The 12,215-nt window shown below is 36.2% G+C and overlaps 1 protein-coding gene across 1 annotated transcript in view; it reads left to right on the forward strand.

Moving 5' to 3' along the window:
* Positions 1–10,803, forward strand: part of pns (DENN domain containing pinstripe) — a 228,216-nt gene extending 217,413 nt beyond the window's left edge. The window contains exon 22 of the mRNA XM_089094997.1: positions 10,328–10,803. Within this exon, the coding sequence (XP_088951123.1) occupies positions 10,328–10,511 (184 nt within the window). The 3' untranslated portion in view covers positions 10,512–10,803. The remainder of the gene's footprint in view (positions 1–10,327) is intronic.
* Positions 10,804–12,215: the final 1,412 nt, after the last annotated feature.

Raw genomic sequence — 12,215 nt, forward strand, 5'->3', positions numbered from 1 at the left:
AAAGGGCACTAGAACTTTTAATGTCCATACCAATGAGCCCTCCCACGATATTCTAGGACCACTGGGTCGATACGATCACCCCTGGGGGAAAAAAAAAAAATAAACACGCACCCGTGATCTTTCTTCTGGCAAAAAATGCAAAATGCCACATTTTTGTAGATAGGAGCTTGAAACCTCTACAGTAGGGTTCTCTGATACGCGGAATATGATGGTGTGATTTTCATTCAGGTTCTATAGCTTTTAGGGGGTCTTTCCCCCTTTTTTCGAAAATCAGCCAAATTTTCTCGCGTAACTTTTGATGGGTAGGATTAAACTTGATGAAACTTATATATTTGAAATCAGTATTAAAATCTGATTCTTTTGATGTATCTATTTGTATCAAAATACCGTTTACTAGAGTTTCGGTTACCATTGAGCCGGGTCCCAATAGCCAATACTATATGTTAACATTGGGTAAAGTTCATAACTTTCAGCCCTCCTCCTGGGGGCTTCGAGGGATTAAGTCATCCTAAAAGACATAGTTATAATATTTTCGACCATGCTGAACAAAATGGCTATCTCAAAATTTTGATCAGATGACTATGGGAAAAAATGAGCGTGGGAGGGGGCCTAGTTGCCATCTATTTTTTCAGTCACTTAAAAGTGATACTAAATCGTTTCATGCTTGTTTCAAAGAGCTCTCCTTCGATCTTATAGGACCACTGGGTTAATACAATCACCCCTGGGAAAAAAAAAACAAATTAACACGAATCCGTTATATTACTTATGGCAAAAAATGCAAAATTATACATTTTTGTAGATAGGAGCTTGAAACCTCTGCAGTTGGGTTTTCTGATACGCTGAATATAATGGTATGATTTTCGTTAAGGTTCTATAACTTTTAAGGGGTCTTTCCTCCTTTTTTCGAAAATCAGCCAAGTTTTCTCAGGCGCGTAACTTTTGATAGGTAAGATTAAACTTGATGAAACTTATATATTTGAAATCAGAATTAAAATATGATTCTTTTGATGTATCTATTGGTATCAAAATTCCGTTTTTTAGAGTTTCGGTTACCATTGAGCCGGGTCGCTCCTTACTTACAGTTCGTTACCACTAACTGTTTGATTCGCAAGCTCAGAAATCCTTAAACACCGATATTAATGAAAATAAAAACATTGTTTGCAAAATATTTTCTTGCTGTGCTTCGATTTAGGTCAGTCATACTCAGATGTTGATGATTTCTAATTGTTAAAATTAGATCATTTGAGATTTTTTCCTAAATATCCTAATAATCGCCAGTCGAAAGAGAAATAGCATTTCTTTTTTTGCAAAGTTTTGGGACGGGGCAGAAGAGAGTCAGGCTCCAAAGACCTTGCTTGGGGCCCCCCAATCATAAAGATTGAAAGTTCTCGCATGATTCTGCTTCCAACAATGTGTAACAAGTCAATTTTCCGAATTGGAATGTTATGAAACTTAGGGCCCCTGTGGTTAGACGGAAAATATCACCCACAACACGACACTCCGTTCTATGTTATGAGGTCTGGTGAAAATCTATGGTAATACATAGGAGATACGTCACTTTTCATTAAGTCAACACTATTTTGTAGACTCTGATTGGGACTTTACTAAAACAAGCAACAGCTTATCTCTGTCTTACCTTTCTTTTTTCCTCTCTCGTAATCTTTCTTTTTTCTATCCTGGTAGTTCTTGGATTTTTCTTTATCCTCTGGTATTTAATGATCGTGCATGGTATTTAATGAACGTGCATTGTTTAAGTCGAACCAATTATTTAATTAGAATTGTTTAAATACAATTTTTATTTCGAATGTTTACGGTATACTAGACCACTGTCGATGCCTGTGAAAATATTGCTCGAAGTTAAACTCCAAAGAATGTGACGCTTCCCTCTCTAGCATTTTTCACTTCCCACTTGAGTATCTTTCACAGTAAATTTTCTAAGTTTGCTTGAAAGCAACTTGTATCTAATATATAATATATTTTTTTTTTTTTCCTTGTTGTTGTTCCTGTCAGGAAGGGACAATGTTACGTGGGATCTACGTCCTATGAACACTTAGCTTAAGCTACAATTTTCATTTCCCTTTGCTACCCATCGAAGCGACGTCAGTCCTTCTTTTCAAAACAGAAAAACTAAAACAACTATTCAAAACTAGCTGAATAACGTAAATCAGCTAGTAAATTTTTTGTTAGCTAGAAGTTATTATAGCTTTGATTTATTATAGTTATTACAGTTATTATAGAATTAGTATGGCTTTTGCGACATCTTGGTATAGTGGAAACTAACAGGGCCTGATTTAAATCTTTGGCGTCCCTAGGCCCAAGTGTTTTGGCGCCCTTAGGCCCAAGCATTTTTTTTTCGGGGAGACACAGAGATTTACGGTGAAATCCCTGAAAATTTGGGGATAGTGTATGCCCTGAACGGAAGGCAACTGATGAGCCAAAAGTAATGCAAGAGAGATGTGATACAGAGCTCTCAGTTGCCATTCTTGGGAGACATTTGACAGTTTATAAGCGGTTATGGAGGTCCTGTGTTGTTTTAAAATCACTTTTCTATGAATAGGCAGCGCAGCAGCAAAGTGCACCTGGCATTCTGGCGATAAATCGCATCAGTCCAGTTTTTTTTTTTTTTTGAAAGAAAAATCGCTTAGTGTTTTGTTTGTTTTTTTTGCGCCCCTCGGCATTGTGTGCCCCTAGGCCTGGGCCTACTGGGCCTATGCGTAGATCCTGGCCTGGGAGTATATCATACAGGACAAAGAAGCGGTACCAAAAATGAAAAAGAAGGGTTGAAGGAAGACCTCCGTTGTCAAGCCCCTGTTAAGTATTACTGCAAATAAGAGCCATGAGTAACAGCTTTGGAGCAACATGTGCAACTACTGTTCATTGAGGGGAGGGAACTTGCATGTTTTTCATTTTGATGGATTGAAACAGCTCCAAAAATAGTGTTCGTTTCCACGAAACAGTGATCAAGTGGATTTACTGAAATGATTTTATCCCTCTATGCATTCACGCCGTTTCTATTTTGATCGTTTGTTCGACAGTCCTGGACAATGTCGTACCGTTATGGACTCTCCGTAAAATAATCTTTTTATGGATATCACCTTGACCATAAAAGGGACAAGACATATTTGCTCATACTGTAAATGCTTTCTTGCAGAAAATACTCTATTAGCTATCGTATCAGACTCAACCTCCTGTCTGCCTCCCCTAAATGGATCATGGAAGCCTCAGCTGCTAATCCCCCAAATTTAATTGAGATCCAATGAAGCATTCTGATGGATGTAGATGAGAAGAATGTAGCCCTTCCATTACAGGTCATAACTGTAGCTGTGGTCCAGTTTTAGTTGAACAAATCCCGGCAGCCTCTTTAGTAATTAGGCTGATGACAAGATATTTTGAAACCCAAAATGTTGGCGGAGATCCAACTACCCCTTCTAGTAGATACCCACGATGAATAGAATTGAGGCACCCTTCACCCCGAAATACTCTTGATTGGCCTCGGAACCTGAAAGGTACAACAAGGACACTAGTTCATACCCATCACCAAGTCCGAATTGAGACCAAACAACCTTTTTTGGCAGTCGTCCGTATATCAGGGATTTAGAGACTTCATTCCCCTCTTTCCCCGCAGTGGTTGGATCTGGTCTGATCCCCTAAAAGGTAGATCTTAAAAATCAGCTCTTACTTTCTATCAGATTAATGTGAAATTACCCATTTTGATAGATGTTCTGAATACAATAGTTTAGGGCCCTCCCTTTCCAAAGAGGTCAAGATATCCAAAAGGCAAAACTAGGGCACCAAGTCTTATTTCCAACCAGGTTTAATCCAGATATGACCATTTATTCTACAAGGTCTCCAGGAAATTATTTCAGGGACCCGCCTCTCGCTTCACAGAGATTTGGTTGGGTCAGAATGCCTTGAAGGTACAACCAAGACACTATTACTTACATTTTGAAAAATTTAGTCAGACCTAAAAATCCCTTAAGTCAGACACTCTTAATGCAAGAGTTGAGACCTCCACCCCCCATGTGAAGATGCGTCGTAAATACCTTTTTTTTGTATTTACCGAGACTGATATTGTTGTTGCTACTTAAGTTGCTATCTGGAACGTTTCCTAGGGAGCTTCTGAGACCTTCAAGAAAAAACAAATTTCACGGGAATTCAGTTTACTTATTACGACGCTATTATGACCTTGTCGTTAGATCTCTTTTAAACGTACTAATGTTTGCTTTACTGACTCTTTCAGTCCTTGTATTCTTTTTTGTCATTTTGGTTATGTAAGCTGTTCAATATATTTTGCTTAAAATCTTTTATTAAACCATTTTAAATTACGAAAGAAAAGTCTTGAAAAATACTTCCTCAATTTTCTTTTTTCTCCCAAATTCTTATTTATATATAAAGTTTTTTTCTCTTGGCTAAACTAAATTCCAAAATAGTTATTTGATACGACTTAAAAAAGAAGTTATTGGCACTTCAGCAAAAAATTAAAGTATTGCTTGTAGGGCCCTCCCCTCTCACCTGTCCCTCAGATGGTACCAACGTAATTTTCAGATCTAAATAGTATTTCCATAATATGCTACATATTTGATGTGTTCAAAGAATGGAAATAATTTTTGTCGAGAATATTTTTTTTAAGCTGCTCGACTTTTTCCCCAACCCTTAACATGTTTTACTTCTATGCTTAAGTGCTTCCTAGTTTCAATTGAAAAGATGTGGCGTGACTCTGTAAGTTCAGCCAGAGTCGACCAAGCTCTAAGTGGGTACCCGGAGAAATATAAGGAAGGTAAACAGGAAGGGTGCGCGAAAGCAAAGGATGGCTGGCCACCTGCCCCCCCCCCCTCCTCATTGAACTTCATGGCTAAAGAGCCGTGAAACGGAGACCAGTACTGCCGGTAGGGACTGTAAGGTTCAATGCCGTATTCTTTACCTTTATACCTCAGTCCCAGTACCGCAGCTGAGGCATGTGCGTAGGAATGTAGCAAGGAATCCAATATCTAACTTTTTTAAGACAAAACTGGAACGAACATTTTCGTAAACCGGGGAAATAAATATTATATTAAAGCTCGTTTTGCTCGTTTTAGGTTTAACGTCATACATAAGCTAATTTCAACCGTTCTAAGGTATAAATTTACTCTTTACTTTTCATGGAAAACTGTGATTTTAATTCATGTGTGTAAGTGACGAGAAACTGTTTGTTCCACAGATAAACATTACTGCATACTGCATTGTAGCTTAGCCTATTCTCTTTTAGAATGTGAAAAAAATGCACCTTAGCTCAACACTACAAGATTTTTGTTTTTGTTTAAGGACTTTAAATCGTTGAAATATATTTCGCCTTTGTTCTAAGATAAACATCGAAATATTTAAATGAAAAAAAGCACACTCGAAGAATTATTTGAATTTACGGCCTTATATTCAGTCCTTCAACACAAGTAACATTTGTTAGAATCAAAAACATGGGAAACTGTAGGGAGTTTTGTTGGGGCCCTTTTTAAATTAGCAAGGGCTTTAGGAAACAAAAATTATATTACATTAGAAAATGCTTATGGAAATCTAAGTTTGCCAAATTATTAATTTTTTTGGAAATCAAAACTGAAAAAATGGGAAGCCTTTGGTCAATGCCCACGAAAAGAATTTGTAAGCTGGGGCACTTAAGAATTACTCGGTTATCTAAGGTATAAAGGTATATTGCTTTTAGAATTAGGAAAGTCGATATGTAAGCTCATAGTGATATTCTAGACATAACTAATCATTGAGGGACGTCCTTAGTCTTATGGGCTGGATATAATAGCAAACTGTGAAATATGTAGAATATACACCCTTATTGCTTCTGGATGGTGACATTCCAAACTTAGCCTCAGATTTGTAATCGAAAAACTTGAGAACCCAAAATTTAGTTTTGGTGCAGGTTGAAATCAATTTGGAATATCAACTGAGCTTTCTTGATTGAGTTTCAGCTCTTTTTTTTGTGCGTCTGAAAGGGGTAATTTTCCAAACGGAGGCAGCCGTAACTGAAAAATGTCCATCAATGTCTGTGAAAACGTTGTTCTCATTGTTGCCAACAAAATTAACGCAATATCAGCGATGAATTTTGACCCAAAGAATCACATTAGCTTGTAACTGTAGCAAAATAAAGATTTACCTGTCTATACTGCGTGCGCTATCTTGCAGTAGATAGGCAGTGAAGGTCAATCAATGAGGAAAATGAAGATGGTTAAACAAATTCTTTTCAAAACTAGGGGTGTTTAGAAACTGAGGGCTGTTGAAATATTTCTCCTTGGAATAAAAACAAAAGAAGATAGATAATAAAGTAGTATAATTTGAGGATAAACTGCCATAGTTTGGTCGTCCTAAATTGAAGCATATTCCATGCCATATGTTATAGTACGTATAGACTGTGTTTTTGTCTCGAACACCCGTACCTGTGGAAGCGAAATTATATTTTCGCGTTTCCATTGTCTCCAGTTACAAATCTGAGGCCAAGATTGCAATATCACCCTTCAAAAGCAAAAGATAGTTTTTATTCTGCCGGTCGAGTTTAAATTCCCTCACTTTATGCATATTTCATTAAATTTATTTGTATTCCATATTTCGGGTTCCAGTTAGTCTCTCAGAATGTGTTACGAATAAAAGGGCAAATGCTTACCAAAAACCTATTCATCTACATATGAAACACCGGCTAGGAGAATTCCAACTTTTTCCAAACTATTATCAAACCTAAGGAAAATACTTCTAGCTTGATAAAACATATACATAAATTTAGAAACTTTCTTCTAAAAAGGTGGGAGAGACTCTTGGAAAAGACAAGATAAGAGAACATGATCCTCTCAAGTAATAACTGGGAATGTTTGATAACTAAAACCTTTAGAAAGCCACAAAAAAACTTCCATGTCCCAACTGTAAATTACGCACTATTCTTCTTTTTTCTTTCTCTTCTTTTCTTCGCAAACACGCAAGGTTACATTATCAACGCTAAATATCTTAAAAAACAAAGTGTTGATTGGGTCAGACTATTTTTACGGATGCAGAACGACAGATATCCAAAGATTGTTCTTTTCAGCCATTCATCTGGCCATCTGGGGTAAAAAGAAAAGTAGATCGTCCCCGAATGGAGTGTGAAGATATCATTAGGAAGGATTTAAAGGAAATTGCAGCTTAACGGGGGGGGGGTATAGTAGAATAGATTGAGGTGGAGAAGCCTACGTAGCTGTGTTGGTCTCTTGCATCTTGGTGCTGCAGTGAATTTTTAGTAGTAGTAGAAGTTGGATAGAGGATATGGGTCCAGTACGCACTTTTTGCGAGAAGGAGGTTTTCTTGCTCGTGCCTCTATCCTTCAAAATCTCGCAGTTTTTGCGACGCCTCACATAGTTTTTTTATAGGTTCCACACAATTCGCCAGTCTTTTGCGTCACCTCAAGTCCCCCTCCCCACCCATCCTTGCGGGATGAAATTTGACTTGCTTTCACACTGAATCAGTTATTAGTTTGTTGTTGCTTCGAGTCAGTTGGTACCTGGGACTTAACTGGGTGGTTGAGCAAGAAATCAGGACTTATCTCGTTTTTCCATCCTTTTCCTGTGGACCATCATGCAGATTGAAACTCTAAGTAAGAATCCGGTGTTAGCAAAATGCAATATGACTACTTATTCGCTAAAATATATGGTGGTAGAGAAATTTGTGTTTATTTGATGGACCACGGACGATATTTGTGCTACATATTTTATATATATATATATATATATATATATATATATATATATATATATATATATATATATATATATATATATATATATATATATATATATATATATATATATGTATATTTCATATTTCTATACATATTTTATTCCTTGCGTGACTCTAGTTTTAACAACTGCAAAATTCTTACCTATTCTACGGAAATATATTAGTTAAAAATAGACAATTTTCATAATTCGAGCCCCTTTCTGTTGACAATGCATGCCAACATGCTTTCCTCTCCTTAGGCCCTCTATTGGGGGTTTTGCCCATTTTGAGTGTAATAGGTGTCTCAAAATTTTTATCCAGTAGAATGGGGGCTCCAACAATACTCGTGGTCCAAAGGGGCATGGGAGCTGGTTGCCGTTTGATTGTTTTTAGCCCTAAAAAGGGACATTATAGCTCAGTAGCTGTGATGGACCCCTCCCGATTTTCTTTGACAATCCATTCTGTGTGATAATCCTTGGTGAAATAAAAAAAAAAAAAAAAAAAAAAAAAAAAAAAAAAAAAAAAAAAATGCTGTTATTATGTTGACTGCGATAAGCTATTATAGAGCTTTGTGTAAAAAGAAGTAACTTAACGCGTTTTTAATGAAGTAGAATTTAAGTAGACATGTAGACCCCATTCATTTTAAGCTGCATAATTTTTTTATATCTCTTCTGAAGCCAGTGACACAGAATAAAGCATTGTCATGCAATATCATTTCATTGTCTTAAAGGTTTATCTTGAACTGTCCTTATACGAAGTCCATCGACAATTAATTTTCTCCGATGCCGGTTTCTGACGACATTGATATCCCTCTATCATATTTAGAAAGTAGATCATAGGGAACAAAATCTTGTCTTTTTTGTTCTCTTTTAACCAAGTTTTCTAGATATAAGACCATCGTGTGCTATCTCTCATACTTCATAATTGTGACATTTTAGAGGGGAAAAATTGCAAAAACTTCCTTTCAGAACAGAGCATTAGGGAGATTCCAGACATTTCTAACTTTCCGTCCTTTTAAAAGGTTTCACCTCTTATTTTCTTCTTTTCTTTTCTCTTTTTTCAGCTGATAGAGACGAATAAACCCTATTTTTTTAAGGTATTAAACACACCATGATGTAAGGACAACCCCGAAAAAGTGCTAGATTTTTTATGTCTCAGGAATAACCTTAAAAAATGACAGAACTGATGTCAATAAATGTTGATTGGGATCATATAGTTCTGTCCAACTTTGCCTTGATTTTGAGCAGCATTGCTAAGTAAACTTAACTTTACAAGCATTTTGAATAAAGGTTTGGTATATATTTATGCAACTGTTCTATTGTTTTCCTCATAGTACAATGAGTGGAAAAGTAAGATTTAACTACGGGAAATTTAGTTTTTGTTGCATGATAAAATGTTTTGAACAACAGCGCAATTACAATAAGTGTAATAATTTTAATTTTATGTTTTAAATTTTTTAGTTTACAGCATTTGTGGTGCAGTGCTTTGATTTTCTAAGGTCTCTAGTCTAAGGTCTCTGTGGTCTTACTCGCCAAGAAAAGTTAGCTGCACGAAGATTGGGAACAAATAGGAAAGGAATAAATGTTACTGAAATATACAATTTCCAAAAATGCTACCTATCTATTAAATTTTACGGCATGGAAATTTGGAAGTTCTAATACAAAAAAAAGATGTTGCTAATAGTAGTTAATCATTAATTAATATTTCAATACACATAATGAGTTATGTTTCAGCAAAAAATACATATATGCTTTTTCAAAACTTGCCTCAAAGGATTGGTTCAAAACAAAATATAATTTTTCGTCTTTGAGCATAAACGTCTCTTATATCTCTAGTAAACCTACTGTACCAAGCAAATGGTTTAATTAATCAGCTTTCAATCAGTATATTTAATGCCTTTAGAAATATTTCACAAAATAGAATAAATCAATGCTTGTCCATTTTCAATTAACCATCTACCCTTTTTCCGCTGTGCTTTTCACTTTGGCTTTTGAACAATCAGTTTGTATAATTTTATTTTCCAGTTTCCGTGATTAGAGTAAGCCTGAAATTCCTCGTGTAAAGAGTAATGAAAATCACAAATTTACGCTAGTCGCTTATTTTCCTTTTTCGCCACTCCCTGTGGAATGGTGTTAAACATGAAAGTAAAGCTTAAGCATTCCCATAAGTTTTAATATAAAAGAAAAAACTTTTTCTTATGTAGACAATGATCCGCATAGCGCAGATACCGGTCTCCCGATTCTCTACCTTCGATCAGGAGTGATATGTGTGGTTGGGGGCAAATTATCTGCCACTTCCTGAGTTTTCTTCCCAGATTTCTCAAGGTGCCTGCTTGGAGCTGGGTGGAAATTTTTGAAACAATTGGTAGATATAATGCATATCTTTGTATATCTTTCTTTATATTTATATCTTTTGTTCTTTATTAGACGTGACAACCGTGTTTTATAATAATAGAAAACATAAAAAATATGGTTATGACTAAGATACTGTTTTGCAAAGAGAAACTTTAAATGAAGACTCAACTTAATTCTTTATAAGATTTCCTTTGTTGTTTTTATTGCTGGCACTTTGATCTTGAACAGTTCCTTATCTTTTTTTTCTTTTTTAGGGAGAATCAGCTGTGCAATTTCATTAAGACTTTATCATCATCCAGTGTCACCGTCACCGTGTATGAAGAGTCCTCGTTTTTACGGGACAAGCGGCTGCTTTCATATCTATCAACTCTTTTAGGACCATTGTGTGAACTTAAAGTTGTTTTAGAACCTTCACTATTTAGAGGTTTAAGTGAATAGTTTTTTTTTTTTTTTTTTTTTTTTTTTTTGCTGGTGGAGATTTTTTAGGGTGTAACTACTAAGTCTCTTTGTTGCTGTGACATCATTTTTGCGCAAACATATATTCCATTGACTATTGTTTTCTAACGTTTCCACAAAAATGCTGTCATTTTATTTGCAGGGTAGCAGTCACTAATCCCCCGTGTTTACGTGAACTATTATATGATGTGTACAAGAAGTTTTACGTAGAAATTATATTGATCTTGGAGTATAAATGTCAATTCGTTGGAGTTTTATAATTAAAAGTAATGACTGTTCAGTTTTTATTTAAACTTTCGAAGTACGATACTATTGAAATACGTCGATTACACAAATCCGGGCGTGTGAGGTGAATTTCTTCGTCCCCTAAGATTTTCTGAAAAAACCCATCCCTCGTATACCAAAATACCGGAAGTACGAAGCTAAAATGCTCGAAAAATTATGAATTTTGACTTTAACCTGTAATTTTTTGAAGAATTAAACGCGCAGAAGTGTCCTGACTCTCCCATAGGTCGTTTATAGGAAGTGTTGTTTAGTCACTTCAAAAAACAATAACATTTCGGATATTCTTCTGTCACGAATTGATGGATCCAAATTCTCCGAAGTTTTTCTGTTTGTTTTTTAATTTGTCTAGACCGAGTGGATCAAATGGACCTTCCTTGGTATCGGCTGTATGCCAAGTAGTTTTAAGCCGATCGAAGAGCTCAAAATTTAAAAGCCCAAATCCGAGCGTCACGGTACAATACCGAGAATTATTTTGCAAAATAACCTGTATTTTGACTTCATTAAGAAGTCAAACATGCTCTGTGAGTTTCAAGTTTATAAGAGACGAAAAAATGGTGAGTCAGTTTTCGAGTTCCCAGATCAGCACAATCAAAACATGCGTCTTTCTTTTTTACGGTGGGGTCCACTTGGGTAGGGCCTATGCAAGTAATTTTTAAGCCGAGTGGAAACACGAAAATTATGGCACTGTTTTTGGGTCGTTTGAGTCCTGAGTGGTCGTGAAAAATTGATGTTTGTTCATGTTCGGGTGAATTGCAACTGGTTTTTTTTTGTGCTTTTTCTGTGTATTGGGGTTTCCTTAACCTAAAGACTGGAAAAATTAAGCTTCAAGCTTTGTGGAAAATCTTTTTTGATGCGTTTTCGGATAAACCGGTTTCAGGGAGTTTTTAGGCTCTCATCTCCTCTCTTAAATGCAAAATGTGGAGTCTCGTTGCCACCTTTTCCCCTCTCCAAAACCCATGAAACTTTCAATCGATTCCCCAGCCACTCTCGAGGTATTGCAGATTTGATAGCCCACGTTTACTTCGCAGTGAAAAAAAATTTACCCAAAAGCCCCTATGTGGATCAACAAAGACGTAAATTTCGTGAAGTTTTGGCCACATGAACCCCCCCCCCCCCCCTAACACACATACACAAAATTTGAAGTCTCAGTCCCTCCAAGACTCCCTGAAATGTCCCAGTCACTCTTCCAAGTTATTCCCAGGATATTGAAGATACATTATCTTGATGAATTATGACGCATACAGTGACTCGCTTACTATTTATTACCTCATTGTTCACCGTAAAAGAAAAAAAAATCGCAGTTGCTTAAAACTTAAACTTTCAGGCAGGTTATGTACAAAAAAAATAACTGCCTCTCTCTCCCTGTCCATAATATTTCAAGTCCCCTTGACCTACCCCTTC

The sequence above is a fragment of the Artemia sp. Qi Xiang Cuo genome, chromosome 9, assembly GCF_049724085.1.
Source record: "Artemia sp. Qi Xiang Cuo chromosome 9, ASM4972408v1, whole genome shotgun sequence".
NCBI classification, from domain to species: Eukaryota; Metazoa; Arthropoda; class Branchiopoda; order Anostraca; family Artemiidae; genus Artemia; species Artemia sp. Qi Xiang Cuo.